The sequence below is a fragment of the Geotrypetes seraphini genome, chromosome 1, assembly GCF_902459505.1.
Source record: "Geotrypetes seraphini chromosome 1, aGeoSer1.1, whole genome shotgun sequence".
Classification (NCBI taxonomy): Eukaryota; Metazoa; Chordata; class Amphibia; order Gymnophiona; family Dermophiidae; genus Geotrypetes; species Geotrypetes seraphini.
In genome coordinates, this window is record NC_047084.1 from 386,177,863 (window position 1) to 386,204,314 (window position 26,452).

General features: G+C 48.6%; 1 protein-coding gene across 5 annotated transcripts in view; it reads right to left on the minus strand.

Annotated features, from left to right (window-relative positions):
- Positions 1-26,226, minus strand: part of GAK (cyclin G associated kinase) — a 652,499-nt gene extending 626,273 nt beyond the window's left edge. Inside the window, exon 1 of one of the 5 annotated variants that reach the window (XM_033916764.1) lies at positions 25,923-26,226. In XM_033916764.1, coding sequence (XP_033772655.1) covers positions 25,923-26,067 — 145 coding nt within the window. In that variant the 5' untranslated portion in view covers positions 26,068-26,226. The remainder of the gene's footprint in view (positions 1-25,922) is intronic. The other 4 variants (XM_033916747.1, XM_033916757.1, XM_033916736.1 and 1 more) reach the window with 4 other exon arrangements.
- Between the last annotated feature and the right edge of the window lie 226 nt (positions 26,227-26,452).

Genomic DNA, 26,452 nt, shown 5'->3' on the forward strand with positions numbered 1-26,452 from the left:
TGCCATTGTCCACTGAGGAACACGAAGATGCAGCCTGGCAAACCTGGTGAACGGTGGAGGCCATGTGCCCCAGAAGGATCATCTGCTTGGCCGAGACCGAAGACCTCTGAGACACCAGCTGACTCAGCCGCCGGAGGGCGTTCTGCTGAGGCAGAGGTAAAAACAACCGGAGGCGGACCATGTTCAGCACAGCCCCGATATACTGCAGGGACTGAGAGGGGTACAACTGAGACTTGAGGAAGTTTATCTCGAACCCCAGACGCTGTAGGAAGATAATAGTCTCCCTCGACAGGGCTTTAATAAGCCAATCGTCGAGGTACAGGAAAACCTGAAGGCCCTGCGACCGTAAGGCCGCCGCGACTACCACGATGACAGCCGGGCGCTCACATAAATTAGCCGGGCACAGCGCCCAGCTAAAAGGCGCTAAGGAGAACGATCCTGCTTTTCTACCGCTATGTAGCTGTCGACTTGTCTGATGATGGAGTCCCCCACGACAATTGCTGTTCTCTCTATCTTCTATTGCCTCTCTAGCCGCAGGTCTGTGTCCCTGGTGTATGATCATCTATCCAGCTGTGGGTCCGTGTCCTTTGTGCACTTCCATCTTACCTCATCCTGGCGTTGGCTTGCCCAGGAAAAGGAAACCCCTCTGGGGAGGTTTCTTTCTTGCCGCTGTATCAGCTGCAGAAATGACCGCACGAATCCATCTCAAAATGGCAGCCTTAGAAGCAGGCCTGCCCTTATGGGCCAGACCCACGAGGACAAACAGGTGGTCCGAGAGACAAAATTAATTGGTGACCTCCAAATATTGCAGCAAAAGCTTACGCACATCCAGCGACCACAGAACATGGTCCATTTAACCAGACGGAACAAACGCTGGAAGCTGAACCTCCTGATTCATGTGGAAGGCAGAAACCACTTTCGAAATGGAAAAAAGGAACCATCCGCAAAAGTACTGTGGAATCCATAGTAGGTAGGAAAGGATCCCAACAAGAAAGAGCCTGAAGCTCCGAAACTCTCTGGGCAGATGTGACCATCACAAGGAATACTGTCTTAAACATGAGAACCATTAATGACGCCTGCTCCAGAGGTTCGTAAGGCGGGCAGGCCAGGGAGCGGAGAACCAGATTCAGATTCCAGGTTGGGAAAGGAAGGCCTCAGCCGAACTGTGTCCAGCAAAAAGCAGACCATGTCTGAATGAACGGCTAAAGATCTTCTCAGGGCAACAGGACAGCCCTGCAATCTGAACCCTGAGGGAAGCCACCATGAGGCCCTTTTTCAGGCCATCCTGTAGAAATTCCAGCACCCAAGGAATTGAGGGACAAGAAGGATCCTTCTGACTGGTACACCAAGCCTGGTAGAAGCGCCAAGCTTTCACGTAGGCAACAACCGTGGACCTTCGTTTGCTATGCAGCAACTTAGCAATCACTGTAGTAGAATAGCCCCAGACCCTAAGACCAAAGCAATCTGGATCTGCATCAGTCACCCAATCCACAATTCGTAGAAGGAGGCTCATGGACAGAAACAAGGGACTCAACCACCATGCCATGCTGCTTTGTGCCGCTGCTATCCATGGTATTGGGGCAAAAAACAGGTCCCGCTGCGGATTCCATTGGGACAGCAGAGCCTCCTGCAGAGGACGCTGTCTGGGTTTGACCCATGGCACTATATTGATCGTTGCCACCGTGAGCCCCAGTACCTGGAGATACTGCCAGGTCATCGGGGACTGGATGGCCAGGTGGTCTCAGATGATCTTTCAAATCTTCTTCGGCAGGACACTGGGAGAAACACTTTGTTCTGAGCCGTGTGAAAATGGACCCCCAGGTACTCCAGATCCTGAGCAGGTTCAAAATGACTCTTCTGCAGGTTAATAACCCAGCACAAACATTGCAGCAGTTGACTACCTGCTAGAATGCTTGGATCCCCTCGTTCAGCCACCACCACCATTATCTTGGTGAAAGTCCTGGGTGCTGTCCTCAGGCAGAAAGGGAGAGCCACAAATTGAAAGTGCTGTTCCAGAACATGGAACCGAAGGAACTTCCTGTGCGCCGAAAAAATGGGGAAATAAAGATACACCTCCGTTAAATCCAAGGAGGCCAGAAACTCCCCCAGCGCCACTGAGACGATGAAGGAACGCACTGTATCCATGCGGAAGCGAGGCACCTTTAGCGCTGCATTGACTGCCTTGAGATCTAGGATTAGTCTCCAATCTTCAGAGCCTTTCTTTGGAACGATGAAGTATATCGAGTATCTCCCAGAGCCCACGTTGATCTCCGGATCGGGTTCGATAGCAGCAAGATCCAACAGTCTGCACACCGTCGCCTGTACCCAAAGCGCCTTTTTGGGACGCCTCACCGGGGAATCCATAAAGTACTCTGAGAGCAGATGGAAGAACTCCAACTTGAGTCCATCGCAGATAACCTCCAAGACCCAGAGTCAGAAGTTACGGTCTCCCATTCCATCAAGAAGGCTGACTGCCACCCCCGAAAAGGGAGAGAGGTGGGAGACCTGGTGTCAGAGCTGTTTCTTAGGGGAAGCTGCTGGACGCTTATTGGAGGATTGCTGATGACCAGATCCACCGAAACATGGCTTAGAAGATGAAGGGTATCTCTGAACCGAAGAGGGGGGACCGGAGTACTGGTGAGGTCTAAGAAATAAGACGAAAATTAGGATGCCCTGAGCGCTTGGTGGGACGTGACCTGGACCCGGGCAAAGCCTTGAGTTTACAGTCCTGTATACTCGCCATAAGGTTGTCCAGACCCTGGACGAACAAAAGATATCCTTTAAAGGGCAACTTACTCAGGGTGGCCTTAGAGTAGGAGTTCCCAGACCACTGCCTGATCCACAGCATTTTTCAGGCAGAAACAGAATAAGCACCAAGCTTGGCGAAAACTTTAAACATGTCATATAAGGCATCAGCCAGATAATCCACCCCGGATATGAGAAAGTCCAGGTCACACAGCACCACTGTATCAGGGTAATGGCGTAGTTTGGAGTGGCATATCCAAGTGACAAAAGACGAGGTTGCCACTGCCTTCACACCGGCCACCGCCAAATCAAAAAAAAGTTTGAGGATGAAATTTACATGTCTGTCCTGAACGTCCTTAAGGACTACCCCTACGTAAGTAGGGAGAGAGGTACGTTTGATGACCTGAGCCACAACGGAATCTACCTTCAAGGAAACAAACCACTTGGTAAATTCAGCTGCCATGGAGTACAGCTTCGCCATGGCCCAAGCGCATTTCAAGGAACAAGTTTCAAGTTTTATTTAAAATTTGATAAAAATGCTTATATAAAAATTTCAGAGCGATTTACAAATTAAAATATACATTTAAGACATTTAAATGACAGAGACACAGCTAGACATACTTGAGGGTGAGGAAAAAAAGGAGAACTACAATTTATCAAGCAAAACACATAGAAAGGAAAAAAACATTAAGGAGGGAATTAAGAACTGCCTAAAGAAATGGGTTTTAAACTAAATGTAACTGAGCAATGAATGTGAAAAAGAAGCGAAGGTCTTACAGCAGGGGTGCCCAAATAGGTCGATCGCGATCGACCGGTAAGGCAAAGTGAGTCGATCACAGAGCCCATCCCCGGGCTCCGTGATAGACTCGCGTTGCCTTCACAATCTAACAGTGTCAATTGGATGCACAGTCAGAAGAAGAAAGTACAACCAGAGACTCATGAAATCACCAGACAACAAAAGGTAAGGTAAAATTATGTTCTTACCTGATAATTTTCTTTCCTTTAGAAGTAGCAGATGAATCCAGAGACAAGTGGGAATAGCTCACATCGACCAGCAGGTGGAGATAGAGAAACTGATTAACAGTTGGCCTTATAGCCTGGTATTCCTTCTGTCTATTCAGTTATGCTCCTTGCCCAAGCATCCAGAACAAGAGAATGAGCATCCAGAAAAAAAAACTTCTTTCCCGTAGCTACTGAACAATCCATAAATCTTAGAATACAACTACCAACCATAACTCAACCGAAAAGGTGCAAGCTAACCCGGCGACAGGAATATTATCGAAGGGGTGGGGCTCTGGATTCATCTGCTACTTCTAAAGGAAAGAAAATTATCAGGTAAGAACATAATTTTACCTTCCTTAGCAAAGCAGCAGATGAATCCAGAGACAAGTGGGATGTAGCAAAGCAATTCTCAATCTGGGTGGGAAGCAAACTCCGCCTCCGCAACCACCAAAGCATCCAAAAAACTCATATCGTACGTGCTCGCACATCCATGCAGAGACATGGAGAGAAGGTACTCTCGGAAGACCAGTTAGCCGTGCGACAAATCTCCTCCAAGGGAAAAAAACTTCTGGGCTGAGCCCAAGAAGTAGTTAGCGTTCCAGCGGAATGGTCCTGAAGTTCAATCGCCACCCGCTCCTCCGCCAGCCTGCAAGCATAAAGCATGTCCTCCTGTACCCACTGAGCGAAGTAGGCAACCGACGCCGCTATACGCCTGAGGCGTCCCTTGAAGAATATCAAAAGGAGATATATCCCACAAACAGTTGTTAGAACCGAGGTCGCGGAGAACGCACCCTACGTATCTAAACAAAAATAGTGAATAAAAGCACTGCTCCCAATATCCCCTCCCAGGAAGGAGGAAGGAAGGAAGGGAAAGCGAGCATGAAGTCAAAGAAAGGATGACATCCTCATAGAAAGATATAGTGGTACCATCTGAACTGATACCCTATATTTTGGTAATCAGAAATAAGAATCCCCGGTGAACACTTACTGCAACATAGAAGATTGCAGAGCTGAAGCCATGGCCACAAGAACACCCTGTTCAACAGCACAGCCCTTTGGAATCCTCAAAGATAAGGATGAAATACAGCATTTGGTAAACTGCGAAGAAATACGTGAAGAATGTACTTCCAACCGGGCTTTCCATGAGGTGCCCAAACATACCGCACTCTGTTTAGGAACTGAACCACATAAAGCTGAGAAAGAAACGAAGAGTAACCTACTCCGTCCTTGTAACAAGCCATGAAAGGCTCAAGAAGCTGAAGGGTACTGAACGCTTAGCCCTTGGCAATACACTTGTGTTAAAAAAGGAACTCTGGAGTGGTCCAAACGATAAGAAGTACCCAAGACAGGAAACTAAAAACTTCCAAAAGGAAGTAGAAACCACAGTAGAAGATGTCCGTAGCACCCAGATAAGCGCAGAAACAAACGCGCTATGCCTAACCAGTACAAGGCAGCCAAGACCTCCAAAAAGCTAGGTCTGAATACTACAGTAGTACTAATATCCATGTTGAGTGGTCCCCAGGTGAGCAACGACAGAGATACCTGGACATATCTGTATCCCAGCTGTCTAAATACTCAGAAATACGTCCAACAAGGATGGTGCCGCTAATCCAGAGAATCCACAAACCCGCGCCCAGCAGTCGAGCTCGAGATGGCCAAACCAAGCCATGACCAGGCAGAGGGTAATATAGAAAAAGAGATGGCAGAGGCGATAAAGGAGCCACGCATCAATCTCCTATAACTGCCACTCCCTGGGTCCGCCGGATAAGCAAGGAAGCCTAGAAACGAGAGACGAGGCCATGCGAACTAGACCCAAGTGATCTCATGTTCGCAAATAGAGCAAGAACGCCAGAGCCCCAAACTCAATATCCCGAATGGAGAAGATATTAGAAGTACTGACATGCCCACTCTCCAGAGTATACCATACTCTGTACCAAACAAGAAATGGTCTATGCTCAGATATCATGGAGAGTCTAACTAAACTCTTATCCCGATGCATGAAAGGATTAGCCAACAGAATCTGAAGATGACAGTGCACCCAATGGAAGTCGAACCACGTTGCCTGCCAACTGAGTACAACACATACTGCCCAAGCTGTAGACAAAATACTCCCGTCCAAATACTGATCCAAAAGGACCCCCCCGCGGCCTTCTTGAGGAAAGATCTGAGGCTCCAGCAAAGTAGCCTGACCCTGTTCAAGAGGAGAAGAAAGAACCATTACTGAGCTGCCTCCAAAGTCCTGACCCCTATAGCTGCGGACGGAAGCCACCGAGTCTCCTCACCCCGACCGTCCAGGATGGGCGGTGGTCAAAAGCTAGTTCAGCAAAGACCCAGGCATGTCTAGAAAAGAGAATCGTGCCGAGCCATTAAAACAAACTTAGGGATGCATGGGGAGCCATCCAAACAATGGAGATACCGGAAACCACCAGCACACAAAACGACTGCTGTAGCGAAAGAAGGGAAAAGCAAGCCGAAATCCCCAGTGTAGTCAGCACTAAGGATCATAGAAACTACACAGAATCCCTTGTTCATCGCCCTGAGAAGTGTAGAAGAATGCCAATCTGAAACTGAGATCTACACCTAAGTTTCCGGCAGAAACACCCGTGTCTCCAAAATGCCCAGCTGTATGTATAAAGAACTGAGGAAAGGAAAACTACCCTTCTGCTTCAGACAAATGTCAGGAAGTCATCCGAGACAACAGGCAGACTATCAGAAATTGGATGAATCGCCTGGAAGCGCCAAAACGGTACCATCGCCCACCTCCACTAAGCGTTCGTGAAGCTACAGCTAGATGAAATGGCAAATGCCAAAACCAAAAGCGCTGCTCTAAGAGAGGCAGGCAAACTTAGTGCTGAATCGGAGTTTATAGAAAAAAAGGAAATTGACTCCCAGGTAGGCAGCCGAAAAGTGGAACTCTGAGAACTACGTTAGCAGAATGGTATCTAGTCTGCCCCATGCCCCCGTCATGGCCACCAGGTAGGTATGGGATTCTCCAGAACTACTAGACCCGTCCCGAGGACGCGGAAAGCAATTAAAGAGAACCCCCAACACATGGGGACTCCATGAACGAACAGAAAACCTGAGGAGGAGGCAAGGGACAAGTAACCCTAAGAAAAAACACACAGTCCCCGCCGTTGAAGGATAGAGACTACCCCCCCATGAGAAAGCCCGCCAAGGCCCTGGAAGGGTTTAGGATTCGCACAGAATGCAGTGCAAAAAAGTCAGTAAATGGCAGGATGAGCAATGGAGGAACTTTAAGAAGAACGACATTCTCTTAGGGGAAACCCCAAATCAAGGTGCATACAGCAACCCATCAAACAGTTCGAAAACTGGGAGACTGAAGAAAATAAACTGTACACAGTCGCCTCCGACACCGTGGAAAAACGCATTCCACCTTACTGTGAGGAACCTACCCTGAAATGCCAACTCATAGAAGAGGAGAAAAGAGCTTTTAGGAAATGTGAAGGCACATTCAACTAACTGAAGAAGAGAAGCTCAGAGAAAGAAACCAGCAACAGACCGACAAAGAGACTGCCTGGAATACATCTGAAACAAGCAGATGGGTAGGAAGGAAAGTAGCCGAATCTCATGGAAGAATCCAAAGGACACCACTGCCCCCCTTTCCAACAGGTGACCAGTCCAAAGACTATCAGGTCCCAAGAGAGTCAACCAACTTGTAATACCTACATACTTAAATGGTGATCTCATGTGAGATCATCAAGGTGCACCTGCAAGGTAGAATGCCACCATTATAATCTGTGCTGGGGGAGCTGGTTGGGATCTGAACCCATGATCTCTGGAAGAGGAGCACAGGGCTTTTACTTATGGAGCAATAGCCGCTCCCAATCCTCCAGCTCTGGTCCTACCTTGCCTCTCAGAATAGGCTGTAAAAAACCTTTTTTTTTTTTTTTTTTTTTTATATGAGGCCTCGTACCACCTGAAAGAAATATGGGCACTCTCTGGTCACCTACCGCCCCGTGCCACAGCCAACCCATGGCGTTGCCCCCCACTAAGCGTAGCCGGCCAAACTTATGGCCGAACCACTAGTGCGAGGGCATAGGGACAAAACTGGACCGCCCGAAGAACAACCAGCTGCCTCTCGGCAAGAGACATCCCTGGAACCTTCACAGCCATCAATGAACCCCGCAAACCGGAACAAAGCCGGTCATAACAGGGCCGACGTGTCTGACTAAACTGTCAGCTGCAGATCCAAACATATAGAACGTCGCGGCAAGCACGTGGCCTGTTCGCGGTAAGACCAGCCGGCTCCCGAACAGGGCTGTAAAAAACAGACCTGAAGCACTCAGCTCAAATAGAAGTACACAGCCTACAAAAGAAAACTGAGGGACTCGAGGAAAAAACAGCCGCCTCACATGAACCCCTCGAGCAACGTGAGGCAGGCCGCTTAATCGCGCGACTCTTTCGCCCCAACACAGGCCGGCCCCGAGAACCATGCTGATACAGCCTCGGAGCGCAAAGCTGGGGCAAACATAGAAGCCTGCAGCTTCGGCGCACCCTTGTGAAATACTCCCCGGGCAGGGAAAGTATGAAATGCGCCCGTCTCCCCCGCAGCGGAGAACAAGCACGCGCCACTCGCGCTCCGGCAAGACCCGGTTCTGGTCCCGCCACTGCATAATGCCCCCAGAGCCGTTCTCAATTCCCCGAGGCCACCCCGGGAGCTGCACAAATCTGCCGTTCCTCATGGGTCACGGCAACGCTAAGAAAAAACCCTCCCCCGGAACTAGCAATGCCGCAGCACCAGAGTGAAGGAAAAAAACAGTAGTTTTACAAACACATGCGCGGGACTGAACTGGCTCCTGCATTCGCGTGGTAGGCCCCCTAAGCGACCCCCGAACAACTGAAACTGCACCGCACATGAATCCGATTAAAAATAAAAGCACGGAATGTGCACATACTCACAAATCATTGAACAAGGCCATCAGATGCCTGGAAACGCCGGCAGCTCCGCCCTAGCGGTGCAAAAAAAATGCAGCGTTGGAGTTGTGGAGTCCCCCTTTTTTTTTTTTTGGATGGGAAAGAAGAAAAATATAGGGACTCAAACTGACCCTCTATCAATGGAGGGAGGGTGAGGCAGGGACAAGGGAGGGCCCAAGTGTAACCTCTAAAGCCGGCACCCTTCAGCCGGACACCCCTGTCTCACTGAAGAGAACAATCTCAACAGGAGAAATAGAATTAATGGTAAGCTCACTGAAGAGAAAATTCCAACAGGAGCAATTGAAATTACCAGCCAAAATCCAGGAGCTATTGGAATAGCGACTTTCCCCTGCTGGGAGATAGAGCAAACTGAATAGACAGAAGGAATACCAGGCTATAAGGCCAACTGTTAATCAGTTTCTCTATCTCCACCTGCTGGTCGATGTGAGCTATTCCCACTTGTCTCTGGATTCATCTGCTGCTTTGTTAAGGAAGAAAAATTATTTTATTTTCAATTTAGTGATCAAAATGTGTCCATTTTGAGAATTTATATCTGCTGTCTATATTTTGCACTATGGCCCCCTTTTACTAAACCGCAATAGCGGTTTTTAGTGCAGGGAGCCTATGAGCATTGAGAGCAGCGCTGGGCATTCAGCGCAGCTCCCTGTGCTAAAAACTGCTATCGTTTAGTAAAAAGGGAGGGGTATATTTGTCTATTTTTGTATGGTTGTTACTGAGGTAACAGTGCATAGAGTCATCTGCCTTGATCTCTTTGAAAAAACCCCGGAATATAAATGATAATTAACATTTTCTCTGCGTACAATGTGCTTTGTGTTTTTTTTTAATTTTATTGTTGGTAGATCATTTTGACTTGGTCATTTTAAAAGTAGCTCGCAAGCCCCAAAAATGTGGGCACCTCTGTCTTACAGGACAAACTCATTATTTTTCAAAAGCATCTATACAGAAAAAAACTTTTGAGTGAACCTTTGAATTTAATATAGTTTACTCTCTGAGGTGGATCGGTAAATAGTTCCATAATTGGGGAGCAGTAATAGAGAAGATTTCAGCTCACCTCATGTTTATGATTTTTAGTGATGGAATAGATAAGAGGTGTTGGCTCACAGATCTGAGTGACCTAGGGATTGTGTGTAGGATTAAAAGTTTAGAATGCAGGAAGTTTGGATTGTTGAATTTTAAAAGTTAGAAGGGCTATTTTGTAGGTGATTCTGTACGAGATCAGAAACCAATGTGTATTTTTAAGAAGTGGGGTGACATGGTCAAATTTCCTTGAGTTTGTCATAATTTTCATTGCCGTGTTTTGGATGATTTGTAAGTGTCTGATTAATTTTTCTGACATGCCTTTGTAAAGGGAATTACATTAATCTAATTTTGAGATCACGAGGGAGTGCATTAAGACATTTAGGCCCTGATTCTCCAAAAGTGCGTCCCGATTTTAGGCAGCTGCAGACGTCCTACAGCTGTCTAATCAGCCAATCGGGATGCACGTTTTTTTTAAAAAAATGCTCCCCAGGCAGGCCTGAAGGCGCCTCCGGGAGCCTAGGGAGACCCGCAAGATGCCTAAGCTCGCCTACAGGCCTTAGGCGAACTTAGGCGGCCCTACGCGTCTCCCTAGTAGAGGAAGAGACGCTTAAAATGTAGGCCAGCAAAATGCTGGTCTACATTGTAAGTAGACGCGGCCGCTATACTGATCGCGGCAAGGGATCTCCCTGCTGCAATAAAGTATAGCGGCCGCGGCCGCCTGTCCCATCACCGATAGGAGGATGCCTAACTCCTCCTGTCGGAACCCCGAACCCCGGAACCCCCTCCCCCCCCCAAACTCGTAATCGCCGACAGGAGGATGCCCAACTCCTCCTGTCGGAACCCCGGAACCCCCTCCCCCCCCCCAAACTCGTAATCGCCGACAGGAGGATGCCCAACTCCTCCTGTCGGAACCCCGGAACCCCCTCCCCCCCAAACTCGTAATCGCCGACAGGAGGATGCCTAACTCCTCCTGTCGGAACCCCGGAACCCCCTCCCCCCCCCAAACTTGTAATCGCTGATAGGAGGATGCCCAACTCCTCCTGTCGGAACCCCGGAACCCCCTCTCCCCCAAACTCGTAATCGCCGACAGGAGGATGCCCAACTCCTCCTGTCGGAACCCCGGAACCCCCTCTCCCCCCCAAACTCGTAATCGCCGACAGGAGGATGCCCAACTCCTCCTGTCGGAACCCCGGAACCCCCTCCCCCCCAAACTCGTAATCGCCGACAGGAGGATGCCCAACTCCTCCTGCCGGAAAGCCCAACGACCCCCCGCCCCAACTAATCTCCCTCCCCCAACTAACCTTTCAATGTTGGTCAGCTGGACGGGTCTTGCTGCCGTCCAGCCGACGGGTCTGCCTCGTGGAAATGAGACGGCACGCCCCTTCCCGGCCCATCCCCACTAAATCTAAGGCCTGATTGGCCCAGGCTGTAGAAGCCTGGACCAATCAGGCCTTAGGCATAGCGGGTCCGCCCATCCCCACTAATCCTAAGGCCTGATTGGCCAAGGTGCCTAGCCTGGGCCAATCAGGCCTTAGATTTAGTGGGGATGGGCCGGGAAGGGGCGTGCCGTCTCATTTCTACGAGGCAGACCCATCGGCTGGACGGCAGCAAGACCCGTCCAGCTGACCAACATTGAAAGGTTAGTTGGGGGAGGGAGATTAGTTGGGGCGGGGGGTCGTTGGGCTTTCCGGCAGGAGGAGTTGGGCATCCTCCTGTCGGCGATTACGAGTTTGGGGGGGAGGGAGTTCCGGGGTTCCGACAGGAGGAGTTGGGCATCCTCCTGTCGGCGATTACGAGTTTGGGGGGGAGGGGGCTCGGGGTTCCAATAGGAGGAGTTAGGCATTCTCCTGTCGGTGATGGGACAGGCGGCCACAACAACCGCGGCCGCTATATATATTGCAGCAGGGAGATCCCTTGCTGCCATAAGTATAGCGGCCGCGTCTATTTTAACCCGATTCTCTAAAGACGCTGGTTACAGAATCGGCGTTTAGTATAGGACGCCTCTCCCGAGCGGCCTGCCTGGGGAGCATTTTTTTTAAAAAAACGTGCATCCTGATTGGCTGATTAGATAGCTGTAGGACGTCTACAGCTGCCTAAAATCGGGACGCACTTTTGGAGAATCAGGGCCTTAATGCCCATGGGTTGCAAGACCTTTTAGAGTGATCTAATCATCCTAAGTTTGAAAAAACAATTTTAAATAATTAGCTGATTTGGTCATGATATTTTAATTTCTTTTCACTACCCCTAAAATTTTGATGGTTTTTACCTCTTCGAGAAAGAAGTTGTTTAGTTTGAGCTAAGTTGTTAATGAGAGTCGTCCTTTCCATGGGAATAACATTGTTTTGGGGATATTTAGGGCTAGCATATTTTCACTCATCCACTGGCTAATCTGTTCAAGTTTAGAGGTTATTGTTATTATGTCATTTGGGGTTTCTGTGTCTAATTGATGTAAGAGTTGGATGTTGTCTCTGTCGAGCCTCCCTGTGAAAGCAGGGTAATGGAAAAAGTGTCAGACGCAATTGTGGACATTGCCTGCTTGCATGCCGGAGTCCCCGCCTAGGAGCGAAGAGAAAGACTTGCGTCCAACGGAGGAGAAGTCCCCACAAGTGGACCAGATGTTGGCAGGGTGACCACAGGCATGGACTTATTGACCAAGTACACCTGAAAAAGCATATTCACAAAGTCCAGGGGGGAAAAGGTCTCCTGCAGCAAGAGCCGCCCTGTGTGTCTCAGACTTAAGAGTGCTTGGAAGACTTATGAGGCTTTTCACCAAAATGCCACCAGTGCTCTCCAGAGGACTCCTGGATGCGATTTTTGTGGAAATGGAGGCAGAAGATTCAAGCAGGACCTCTCCTGAGGAGGAAAGCACTGAATCCATGCACACCTCACCTCCCTTGTGGGCCGTAGCGCACATGGAACACGGCTGCAAATGGGACAGCCATCTGCTGCAAATGAGGCATGAATCCATGCCCTCCTGTCCTGAGGAAGCCATCTAAGAAGATTGAAGCAAAAAACAAAGCTCCTAACTATAAAAAATATAGTTTTATTTAAATCGGGAAAAATCCAAAATAGCCCAGGAAAAGAGTAGGAACTCCTAGAAAACGGTGATTTTGTGATTTTAGAGGTGGTGAGGGGTACGGCACGCAGGGAAACTCTTCAAAAACCCCTTTGGAAGACACCCCCCCCAAAAAAAAAAATATTGCTAAAACAAGTTACTCACTGTTCCATTGTGCTGAATGGGAGAAACTGCAGGCAATACTGAAACAGCATGTAGGGAGATCTAAGTGCCTCAGGAAGTTAAAAAGCTGGATTTCTAGTCTTCTGACTGCCCCACCGACATGACCAACATGGCCAGTGACCTCCACCACCCTTGGAATCTTTGTGCAATCACCTGGTGGAGGCATGCAGTCTGACTCCAAACCCGGTTGCACCTCCACAGAACCGCTCAGCCTGTGCTCCACCAACTAGCAGATGAACCTGGGGTGAGCTAGCTCCCAATTCCAGAGCCCCGAACTGACCTGCAGGCTATCCAGGGGGCTTACTGCAGAGCAGAGACCCCCCCCCCCAAAAGCAGACTTTCTCCAAAGGTCTGCAATCTCCTGCCGCAAAGATGCCCCTCACAGGGAACCTCCATAGCACCAGAGCAAAACCCGAGAGGGAAATACTGAGAAAAGGTACTATAAACTTAGCAAAAGAAACACGAGCAGAAGAGATAATCACCTACAGGCTGGCATATAGAAATACTAGACAGATGTCCAAGGGGCATGCTCCAGGATATGATAAGCAGAGGGAAGAGCCGAGACTTCAATCATCTGAAGTTTCCTACAGAGCCTGGTGGCTGAACATACATGAACCTGCATGTCCCAGAATAAAGGCTGATTGTACGAGAATTTGCATTTGTCCACATCAAAATTAACCTGCCACTTGGACGCCCAGTCTTTCAATTTCCTAAGGTCTGCTTGCAGTTTTTCACAATCCGCATATGTTTTAACAACTTTGAACAGTTTAGTGTCATCTCCAAATTTAATCACCTCATTCGTCGTTCCAATGTCCAGATCATTTATAAATATATGGTCCCTGTGGCACTCCACTGTTTACTCTCATCTATTGAGAAAAATGACCATTTAACCCTACCCTCAGTTTTCAATCTGTTAAAAAAACTCCTAATCCACAACTGAACTTTGGGAGAGAAGGAGAAATGTTGATCTAGGGCAGTGGTCGGCAAACCGTGGCTCTTTAGCCACTTGAGTGCCCAACCTGCTTCCGTTCCCCGTAAAGATAAGGTATCCATGCGTCCCATTTTGAACAGGATTGTCCCCTTGTCCCCACTCAATGCTTCGGGACGCCAAAATGTCCCGTTTTCAGAGACAGCATCCCGAAGCTCTGTGTGGGGACAATTGGACAGGTGATCGCTTACCCTCCCTCCAACGCCGAACCCTGCCCCCCCTGGACCGGCCCCCGTTGCTGATGCCGCCTACCGCACCTTCAAACACACAAACACACACCCCGGTCCGCCGCTGCTGCCGATCGTCGCAACTAAAGAGATTGAAGGTCTAGGCGCCGGCCCACAAACCTTCTTCCCGACATCAATTCTGACATCGGAGAGAAAGATCCAGGCCAGCTAATCGCTGCCTGGCTGGCCTGGAACTGCCTCTCCACGTCAGAATTGACTTTGGGAAGATTTGTGGGCTGGCGCCTGGACCTTCCTTCTCTTTAGTTGTGGTGGGAAGTGGTGGCGGACCATTGGGAGGGGGTAGGCTTCGGCGCTGGAGGAAGGGGAAGCAGGCAGGCTGGCTTTAGCGTGGCAGGGAGGGAGGGAGGCAGGCTGGCTCACTAGCTTTGGGGATGGAACAAAGGCTGGAAGGCAGTGAGGGGGACATAGGAAGGAGCACTGGGGGCACTAAGGATATAAGAAGGGGCAATAAGGACATGGGAAGGAGGCACTGGGGGCACTAAGGATATGGGAAGGGGCACTAAGGACATGGGAAGGAGGCACTGGGGCACTAAGGACATGGGAAGAGGACACTGGGGGCACCAAGGACATAGGAAGGGGCAATAAGGACATAGGAAGGGGCGCTAATGACATGGGAAAGAGGCACCGTGGGCACTAAGGACATAGGAGGGAAGGAGGGAGGGAATAGAAAGGGACAATTGTTGGGCCTGAGTGCAGAAAGAAAGAAATTAAAGGATGCACATTCAGAAGGAAACACAACCAGAGACTCATGAAATCACCAGACAGCAAAGGTAGGAGAAATGATTTTATTTTCAATTTAGTGATCAAAATGTGTCTGTTTTGAGAATTTATATCTGCCGTCTATATTTTGCACTATGGCAATAGCAGTTTTTAGCGCAGATAGCCTATGAACATCAAGAGCTGCCCAGGGCATTCAGCGCAGCTCCCTGCGCTAAAAAACACTATTGCGGTTTAGTAAAAAGGGAGGGGGTAAATTTGTCTATTTTTGTATAGTTGTTACTGAGGTGACATTGCATAAAGTCTTCTACCTTGACCTCTTCGAAAACCTGCGGAATATAAATGATAATTAACATTTTCTCTGTGTACAGTGTGCTTTTTAAAATTTTATTGTTGGTAGATCTTTTTGACTTGGCCACGAAAGTAAAGGGGAAGGAGGAGAGCTGCTGAAAGACATCTAGTAATCCTTGCTGGCTCGACTGTGCAGGGAATTATTTTTGTAAAATCAAGTTTTGTTATGTGATTGGCATTATTTAGACTTTAATTTCTATGAATGAACAGAATGAAAATGATATAAAATTACTTGCTTGTTTTTATGTGCATGCGCTGAAGGAAGTGGAGAGAGAGTGGGCTGAGGACGCTGAAGAGAAATGGATAAGAGAGAGTGGGGGAAGACGCTGATTTATAAATTGATAATTGTACAGAATATTGTTTCTTTTTATACTTTAATATAATAAGTTCAGTATAAAATTATTTGAGGCTTGTGTGGATGGGATCAGATGGTTTGCGGGGACGGGGACCGAGCTCGCAGGGACAGAGACAAATTTTTTTTCCCCATGTTTTCTCTAGGCTTTGCCACAAATCAATTTTGACTACGTGTGGGCGAGCAGGATGTCAGTCGGGTTGAAGTAGCCGTCGTAGCGCAAGCGGGAACAGAGTATGGGCTCTCAAAAGAAAGCTTAATTGTTGTACTGCTGATCTTTGGCTCTTTTGACTAATGAGTTTGCCTACCACTGGCCTAGGGGGCTGGGATGGGCAGGACAGATACTGGATCATGAAGCGAGAGGAGGAAAGAACAGCAGGAATGAGAGCAGGAGCAATGTTAGATCATGAGTGGAAGGAGAGGAGATAAGATGGACTGTGTTAGAAGGGACAGGAGGGAAGAGAGATGGGGCAGGAAGATAGAAGAATAAAGGACAGGGAGATGTTAAGCCATGAAGGGAAGAGGGACAGGAGATGCTGAGTTAGAAGAATGGAAGGAGGAGAAATGCTGGAAATTGTGGAATCTGAAAGACAGTGTGGTGGCAACGAGATGAATGAGAAAAGGATAGTAAGTACAGAGGTAGAAATATGGTAATGAGGAATAGAAAAGCAGATATTGAATACAGAGGAGAAATGTGATGAGTAGTAGGTGAAAGAAGGGACTAGAAGACGGTGCAGAGTGTGAGATGGGAAATGGGAGAGCAAGAGCATGAGAGATGAAAAGTTGGTAGGTAGATGAAAAAGAAGGAAAAGATTGAAATTTGAGTGGATGGAGATACAAGAAAAGCTAAAAAGGAAAGATCAGTACAGTGGTGCCTCGCATAACGGACGCCTCGCACAGCGAACGCTGCGCATAACGAACTTTTTGTCTTGCTCCCTATAACGAACTTCGTTTCACACAACGAAGTCGCCCGAGGGGCCCGGGGGGGGGGGCGGAACTACTCTCGCCGCTTCCTAATGTGAGCCGGGAACAGCAGCACCCTCCTGTCTGAATGCAGTGTTCCATCATCTCCCTCCACCTTACCTTAGATGCCGAGTTTTCCGGCTTTCTTTTTCGGCCAGCCACACACTTTCAAAGAGCAGCACATGCGCGCATGCTCTGTTGTTCAATCTTCTCCTCTGACGCAACCGGAAACCGGAAGTTGCAGGAGAGGAGAACATTGATCAACTTCAGCAGCTGCGCGTGCACAGCTTTTTGAAAGCGTGCGGCTGGGTGAAAAAGAAAGCTGGCAAACTCTGCATATAAGGTGAGGTGGAGGGAGGGAAATGTAGGGCTGCAGAACGAATTATTTTGTTTTACATGTATTCTTATGGGAAAACAGGGCTGCAGAACGAATTATTTTGTTTTACATGTATTCTTATGGGAAAACGCGTTTCACACAACGAACGTTTCACATAACAAACTTGCTCCTGGAACGGATTAAGTTCGTTGTGTGAGGCACCACTGTATATCAAAGACAGGTGTAGAGAGGGAATGAAACAAGACAGGTGCGAGGATAAAAAGACATGGTCAGCAACCATCGGCTAGTGAATTACTGTATTTTTTGCTCTATAAGATGCACTTCTTTTCCCCAAAAAAAGAGGTTGGAAATAAGGGTGCGTCTTAGGAAGCAAATACTGACTAACCACCCACCCCCTCACCTTAATTCCTCCGGTGGTCCAGCGCTTTAGGGCAGGAGCATTCAACCTCTTGCCCTTCCCTCCAGCTTTCTCCCCAGCAGCAGAGTCGGAGCAGCAAGAAGGCAGGCGCGAGCTTTTCGCTTCCTGCCTTGTCCTGTGCCGCTTCGTGAATGATGGTCCAGCGCTGTAGGGCAGGAGCTTTCCGCCTCCTGTGTGATGTGCAACCTATGTCTGCTAGAAATGTCCCCAAAGTAGTGCACACACTGGATCAAGAGGGCAAAACACAGCACAGTTTAATCCTCACTCAGATAGGTTTGAGGATATTCTCGCTGATTCCTCTAGAGCAGTGGTCTCAAACCCGTGGCCAGGGGGCCATATGTGGCTCGCCAGGTACTATTTTGAGGCCCTCGGTATGTTTATAATAATCACAAAAGTAAAATAAAACTGTTTCTTGATCATATGTCTCTTTAGCTATAAATTACAATATTATTATTAAGACTTAGCCAAAAGGAAAGATTAATAAAACTATAGAGTTTTACCTCACGTAAAATAGTCATTTCTTTAATAAGACATTAACTATTTTTTCTGAGGCCTTCCAAGTATCTACAAATCCAAAATGTTACCCTGCAAAGGGTTTGAGTTTGTGACCACTGCTCTAGAACTATTTCATGCAATTACAGAGGAGGAGGGAGACAGGCATCTAGAGCAGTGGTTCCCAACCCTGTCCTGGAGGACCACCAGGCCAATCGGGTGTTCAGGCTAGCCCTAATGAATATGCATGAGAGAGATTTGCATACAATGGAAGTGAGGCATGCAAATCTGCTCCATGCATATTCATTAGGGCTAGCCTAAAAACCCGATTGGTCTGTTGGTCCTCCAGGACAGGGTTGGGAACCACTGATCTAGAGCAGTGTTTTTCAACCTTTTTACACCTATGGATCGGCAGAAATAAAAGAATTATTCTGTGGGCCGGCATCGGTGCATGGACAGGCGGTTGAAAAACACTGGGCTAAGTCGTGGGCCAGACCCCGCCCATTTCTACCCAATCTCCACCCCAGACCCCGCCCCCATAATAGTTCTAATTGCACCTTGCATGTCCCGTGTCTCATCTGGAAGACTTCCCTCTGACGTTGCAACGTCAGAGAAAAGGCTTCCGGTTCAGGTGCAGGATGCCCGTAGGAGCCACTGCCCGTGGCTTTGTGCACTGAATCAGTTAGGAAGAGGGAGCTGGCTCGAAGATAATGCCGCATTGATCGCACCGTGGACTGGCAATTGAAGAACACTGTTTTGGGCCTGATGCATGTGCTGGCCCTGTGGACCGGCAGGAAATTTCTGTGGACCGGCACTAGCCATGGACCAGTGGTTGAACACTACTAATCTAGAGCACTGCAACACCTGAAGGTTTGGGATGTGGCTGTGCCTTTTTACACAGGAAGGCAGCTTGAGAGAGGAGAAGAAAAGGAATGCCAGACACTTGAGGCACACACAGTGCTCAGGGCTGAAGGTTCTAAATGGGCAGGAGAGGTTGGAGGCCATGGAACTGGTAGAGGCTGGCGAGGGACTGCCGAGAGCCAGTGGGACCAGCCCTTGGAGACTGCATCATACGAACAGCTGGAATCAACAGAGCAATCCATGTAAGTGTGTTGGAATACTAAGGCAAGTGAGTTTTAATGCCTTGTAGATTTAGGAAGTCTTTTTAATAAGCCCCTTAGTTTGTGACCCCTTATCGACCCCGGACGGATTCACAAACCTCTCCTGCGATCTGCTTCCAATCGGTGCATGCAAATGAGGGGAACTGCATGCAAAGTAGGTAGGAACGCGATTCACTAAACAAATTTCCTGATCCAACTGGGCTGGCCGATCAACCCAAAAAGCAACTGCTTTTCCGACTATCCAGCTCAATTAAAAGCCTTGCTCTCTGCTGCCCAAAATTTCTCCTGCCCTTCGCCACATTGTGAGCCTGTGGTTTTAACTCTAGGGTTAAAGCAGGTTAAAACCACGGGCTCCCTGCCCGACAAAAAAGTTTAAAATTTAAAAAAAAAAAGTTATGGCTTAGATGACCCCTCCCTGTCTGCGCCGATGCCCCACCACCCCGTGCCGATGCTCCATAAAAGGCCCAGCCCACCTCCCTCTCTGCACCTTAATCTCTAGGTCGGCAGGCTGGCCAGGCCCGGCCAACCTACAGCCCGGCCAGAACCTAACAGTTGGGCGCAGGAGGGGTGCTCAATGCCTCCTGCTCTGTAGGCCTCCCACCACTCCCCCCCGGCCAAGCCCGGCCTGGCACCCCTGTACCTCAAAGTTGGGAGCAGGAGGGGTGCTCAGTCCTTCCTGCTCCTTAGGCCTCCAGTGATATCTTCGGGGAGCAGGAGGAACCACAAACTCCTCCTGCCCCTCCTGATGACACTGCTAATGTGGGCCTTAGGCCCTGGCCCATTGCATCATGTGATGCATGGGGAGGAGCCTAAGGCCCTGATTGGCTCAGACTCCTACCTTCGGAGGGGTCTGGGGAACCTGAGCCAATCAGGGTCTTCCTTAGGGCTCAGCCTAAGGAAGTCCCTGATTGGTCAAAGCAATAGCCGTAAGGAAGTCCCTGATTGGCTCAGGTGCCCCTGACCCCTCTCAAGGTAGGAGCCTGAGCCAATCAGGGCCTTAGGCCCCGCCCCCTGCATCACATGATACACCAGGGCAGAGCCTAAGGCCTCAGAGTCGTCACGGGAGGCATTGGAGCAGGAGGGGTTGAGCATTCCTCCTGCTCCGTTAAAGGTACGGGGTTGGCATCCCTCCTGCCTTTTGTGTGGCGTCGGCGTGTTTGTGGAGAGCATCAATGCAGAGGGGGGGGGCATGCATCTGAGCCATGACTTTTTTTTTTTTTTTTTCTTTATTTTACTGTATTTTTCACTCCATAGGACACACTTTTACCTCCCAAAAAAGTGGGTGGAAAAAAGGTTGAGTACTATGGAGCAAATACCCCAATCACCCCCTTTACCTTATTTAGGCCGCCACCACTGCTCGCCCCTCAACCACCGTCGCTGCTGTTGGTTGCTCACTGTGGCCGAAAGTAGAGGAAGGGTAAGGCCAAGCGGGTGCAGTGATTGCACGCCGCCAGCCCAGAAGCCTTACTCCTGACGTCAATTCTGACATCGGCGAGGACCTTCTCGCCGACGTCAGAATTGACATTGGAAGTAAGGTTTCTGGGCTGGCAGCGTGCAATTGCTGCACCCGCCTGACCCTTCCCAGCAATTTTTCTTCGTAGGGGGTGAAAAGCCGCTGTAGGGAGTGAAGCGCCTCTGAGTCCCTACTCATTCCTCGCTCTCGGTGCTTTAGACAGGAGGTCCCCCCAACCCCCGCTGCTGCTTTGTGGATGTGTTCTCAAAGCGGCAGCAGCAGGAGGCAATTAAAACCAGGTTTGGGGGGGCGGAAGAGGACAGGCTGGAAGGCAGTGAGGGGAACATAGGAGAGAGGGAGAAAGGGACAACTGGGCCTGAGTTGGGGGGGTGGGGGGAAGATGACAAAGACAGTGAGGTGAACATAGGAGGGAGGGAAGAAGGGACAATTGTTGGGCCTGAGGAAAGAAAGAAAAAGAAAATCACCAGACAACAAAGGTAGGAAAAATTTTATTTTCAATTTAGTGATCAAAATGTGTCGGTTTGGAGAATTTATATCTGCTGTCTATATTTTGCCCTATATTTGTCTATTTTTCTATAGTTGTTACTGAGGTGTCATTGCATATTTTAAAGTGATCTGCCTTGACATCTGTGCCCTGTCCCAGCCTGCCACTAGACCACCAGAGGGGGGGGACAAGGTGCAGAGCCCGGCAGGGAGGGGAGACAGGGTGCAGAGCCTGGCAATGAGTATGGGGTTGGGTGCATAGCCTGGCAGGGAGAATTTGGTTCAGAATGGGTTTTTTTCTTGTTTTCCTCCTCTAAATTTAGTGTGTCTTATAGAGCGAAAAATACAGTACTTTTTTGTAGGCCAGGGAGCTCATGGTTTAAACCCACTTTAACACGCGGGTTAAAACCATGGGCTCCCAGTGCAGGGAAGAGCTGGAGAGATTCAGGGCGAGAGCGGGGTGGCAGGAGAGATTCGGGGCGGGAGAGTCGGGGCAGGCAGATTCGGGCAGAGCTTTGGGGCAGCAGAGAGTAGGCTGTGGGGCAAATTTCTTGTGGGGTTCGGGGAGGGAGGGGGTTTGGTGCACTTGTTGGGGGGGGGTAATTTTTTTTTTAAATCGGGCAGATATTTTGCGTGTGTTATCTGCCCGATTAAAAAAAAATTTTTAAGCCGGCAGAAGCCCTGACAGCAGTGACAGGAGGCTGTTTCTACTGTCACTACTGTCAGGGCTTTAGCAATCTGTGCAGTTGGCTGGGGGCGTGCCAATGATCCTCTCCATTTGTATGCAGGCCTTTAGTGAATTTGTCAGCCTGCATGCAAATGGAAACGGATAGAACACAGATAGGAGGGTTAGTGAATCTAGCCCTAGAAATCTAAGCCTGGAACAAACTTACCTTTTTATTTTTCCCTGCTGCTGGTAATTCCTGAAAGTAGTGTGTTTGTTTTCATGTTTTTGAATGGAACTTTAAAAGACTGTTTGTTTTTCTCTCTGCTTGCTGTGAAGACTGGACCAGAAACAGGAGCTTTCTAATCACCTGTTTGTTTGCTCAGCACTGATTAGCCCAGGGAGGAGAAAACTCAAAGGCTGCTGGAAGCCAGGACTGAGCTCACCCCTGCTGGGAAAGGAGTGAGACCAGTGAAGTTCAAGTAATGGAAAGTGAAGTTGTACAGGACAGCACACATACTAACAATCCTGAAACACTGTTTAAAGGGTTTTTTTGTGTTTTTTTTTTTTTTGGGGGGGGGGGGTTTCTCTGCCTGCTGAGGCACTCATATGTTGTGGAGCATTCTGGCACTGTTTGAATCTTGTATTTGCTTGTTGTTGTTTTTTTTTTCTTCCTTACTGCACAAACTGCTTTTGTTGTAATCAGGCTGAACATTTTGCGTTTTGTTTCTCATGAATAAACTTCTTGAAAAGTCTCCGACTATGCAGTGTTCTCTCTCTAATCTCCCAAAAATCCCTGTACGGCTCACAGTGGCCCACAGGAGCCAAATTCCTGTCACAGGTAGCTCAGAGTAGAGAATAACACGGAGAAAAAAAAAATTTGTCCCCGTCATTGCCCCGTCCCTGCGACCACTGTCCCTGTGACCACCCCATCCCCACGACCACTTTCCTGCCCCGTCCCTGCAACTACTGTCCCTGCAGCATCCATACAAGCCTTAGTACTGCAATATTTAGCTTATTCTTTCCTTATAAATCAAAGTTCTGGCTGCTGAACTAGAGAAAGATGTTCAGATGGCAGGGCTTTGTTTATAAATTTTTATCAATACAACTGCTTTCTTCATCTTCTCAATCAATTCCTTCCATCCACAGTCTGTCTTCTCTCTGCGTCTTCCATTTACTCTGTTACTGTGCCTCTCCCTTCACCCCCCCAATTGGTCTGGCATCCATCTCTTTCCCTATGGTCTGTCATCTATTTCTTCTCCCCACTCTGTGTTCCCCATTTCCCTTCAGCGTCTTCTCCCCACTCTCTGTTACCCATTTCCTTTCAGCTTCTGTTCCTCTCCATCCCCCTTCAGTGTCTGTTCCTTTCCACTACCACCTTTTCCTCTCGCCACCTCACCACCCTTCCGTACCTCTCTTCCCTCCCTCCCAATTACCTTCACGGTGCGTTTTAAATTTAGAGAGCAACTTGCTCAAGCCGCCGGAATCTGCCTGCAGTCGAATGCGTCTGTGGGCAAAACCTTCTCCTCTGATGCAACTGGAAGCAGCACGGGACAAGGCAGGGAACGAAAAACTCGCACCTACCTTCTTGCCGCTGCTGCTCAGAAGAAAGCGGGAGGGAAAGGCAGCAGGCTGAAAGCTCCTGCCCTACAGCGCTGGACCGCTGGAGGAGTTAAAGTAAGGGGGGGGGAGCCCTGCCTACTTGCCTCGGGTTGGGGGGGCCCTGCCTGCCTGTGCCCTATCCCGGCCTGCCATTAAACCACCAGATGGGGGACAGGGTGCAGAGCCTGGCATGGAGTGTGGGGGTTGGGTGCAGAGTCTGGTAGGGAGAATTTGGTTCAGAATGTTTTTTTTCTTGTTTTCCTCCTCTAAATCTAGGGTGCGTCTTATGGAGCGAAAAATACAGTATTATAAGACATAGGAAAGTAGAAGATGCATACATCTAGGAGGAAGACTTATGTCTGTTTTATCAAACTTATGGGCCAGCACACCTAAAGTAAAGAATACAACAGAAAAGGGTCATAAAATGAATACATCACAGAAAAAAGATCATTAGCACAGTCTTCAAAAACCTTCCACAAACCTAACAACTGGCCAAAGCAGGAATAGAGGTCTGAAATAGTTGGAAAGACAAAATATAATGATTCATCTATAATATGTCTAAAGAATGGATATCAGATGATTTTTGCATTCATTAGCATCTAGAGACTCACACAGCTAATCCAAGGGTAAGGGGGGAGGGGGAAGTGTATATCAGAGGTAAATCACCCTATGAGGAATGAAGGTCCAAAGACTATGCAGACCTTATTTGAGTTATGACAAAGGGTGGAAATATTTGACTTAAATTATACAGTTTTGAAAACTAATAAATAAAAATTTCTTTGGTGTGGGTAGTATCGTGTTTCCCTGAAAATAAGACCTACCCCGGAAATAAGCCCTAGCATGATTTCGGGGTAAGTCTTAATATAAGCCCTAGTTGCCAGCAGCAGCACTGTCCGCCATCCCCCCCCCACCCGACACTTCCATCTCTCCCTCCCATTAGACATCGCCCATCGCAAGACTGATATATCTTGCAAATGGCAGCGTCAGCAAAAATATAATCAGGCTGCTTTACGGATTTCTCTTCTCCCTCTCGGGTGTTCCTCTGCCACATCACTGATGATGTCATCAGCAACGCGGCACACGGAACGCCTGGGAAAAGTGAAGGCCACAAAGCAGCCTGATTAGATTTTTGCCGACACTGCCGTTTGCAAGGTATATCAGTCTTGCGATGGGCGACGGTCTAATGGGAGGGAGAGATGGAAGTGTCGGGGGGGGGGTTTGGCTGCACAAGGGGGGATGGGAGGAAGGAAGAGACTGAAGCTGTGCAAGGATTCTGCTGCACAAGGGATGGGAGGGAGGGAAGGCACAAGGGGATGTGTGAGAGGGGAGCAAAGATGCTGCACATGTGGGGGGGGGGAGAAAGGAAAGAGGAAGAATTGGGGTGGAGGAAAGGAAGGGAGAGATGATAATTGTACATGAAAAAAAGAAGACCTACCCCGAAAATAAGACCTAGTGCGTTTTTGGGGCTCAAAATTAATATGACAGTGTCTTATTTTCGGGGAAACAGTATAAGCAGTTCTTTTATAATCAGCAGTATCCTACAACAGCAATGAATGCTACAGAAAAAAAGTAGTGGAAGCATTTTCAAGAAGCAATTCCAATATGACTTAACAACTCTATCTGGATAGAAGGAGCACTTATTGTGAAAGTAAATTATTGATCCAGGAGGATGCAGCCCTCTAGGAAGCAATGGGGCTGGACCCAGGTGGATGCAGTCCTCCTGGAAGCAAATACCTGCTGGACAGAGAGAGGAAACAGATCTTTCAGGGATGCATATAAATAAATTATATTTAGTTGAAATGACCAGCCTCCTTAAAAGGTATGTAAAAAGTGTACAGTATAGTGTATTTAGCGACAACAGTAAACCTAGTATTACAGGTGTACATACATAGGACAACTGATTTGGTATAAACATGTGCATATAAGTAGGAAGATGAATTATTGGCATAACCAGTATTAATAACTCTGTAACACCATCACAGAGCTCTGTGTATTTCAATATAGAGCCCATGCATTGTAACACCTCACAACTCCTTAAGGTAACATCTCTACAGAAGCTAATGTATCAAAGCACATTTACAGAAGCTCATGTAGTATAGCCTTTGCAGAGGTTCATATAAACCGCTCTGAGTTGACTCCCCAGTCATTAGTAGCAGTATAGAAGCTCTCAAACATAATCCTCCTTTGCTTAATCCCGCCCCCACTGGTGAACTGTAGGGCAGGGGGACAGGGCAAAACGCCAGTCATAACAGGTAAGCATGGGGGCTTGTCCCATACGAAAACCAGCAGCGACAGCCAAATGAAATTTACACTCTGGTCTTAAGGTGGTACTTTAAAGCTCCAGAGAATCCAGGGACACAAGCTACACGCATACCCTTGCCAACCAATCCCCAAATTTAACATAACGTAATCGCCGTCTTCACTCCTTTCTCGCATAAAAGTATGGGGGGGGGGAGGGGGAGGTCCTCCACAGCAGGTGGTAGAGCAGGCACCCACCATCTCAACTAATGCGACACAAGAAGCGGTGAACCGACCTCACCGAAACGTAGACACTGCAGCAAACGCCGATCCTATAGATACCAACTCTACAGGTACAATGGGTGCTTTAAGCATCCTTTGATATTGAACACTACAGCATATCCAGGAAAAAGTGAACTTTATTGAGCTTCGCGCCTTCCATTTTTCAACCAAAAGTTATTTCCTGAAATCCTCCCCTGCTGCCTCTCCCCTTCCCAGGCCTTTGCAACTCACCTTCTGCGATAACACGCTTGACGCGCAGACGCAGGGCCCCCAGCTCCACCGTCTGACCCACGAAGTCGTTCTGGTCTCTGCCGGAGACGGCCCCAAGGGAGCCGGGACCAGCCAGGAACTCAAGCGCCGACTGTAACAGTGACATTCTTCTACTGGCAAAGTGCGCTAAGTGATCTCCAGACGGCAAACACCCATAAGATATCGGAAGACACGGTCTCAGCCGGTTCCGGTTCCCTCCGCCTTGGCAACACGGTCGGCTACAGCTTCCGTGCCGCGCTTCCGGCAAACGTGACGAAAATCAGTGACGCATCACGCATGGGCCTTGGTCGCCTCGCCCTCTGAACCTGTAAGACAAGTGTGCGCTAGACGGTCGTGAGAAGCACATACTAAAGGATAGGTAAAAGAATTGCGTGACTAGAGCCGGTGGCGTACCTAGCTTATGTGACACCCGAGGCAGAACATTTTTAAACCACACACACACATATATAAACAAAATATTTTTAGTAATTTTACTTATGTAATTATTTCTA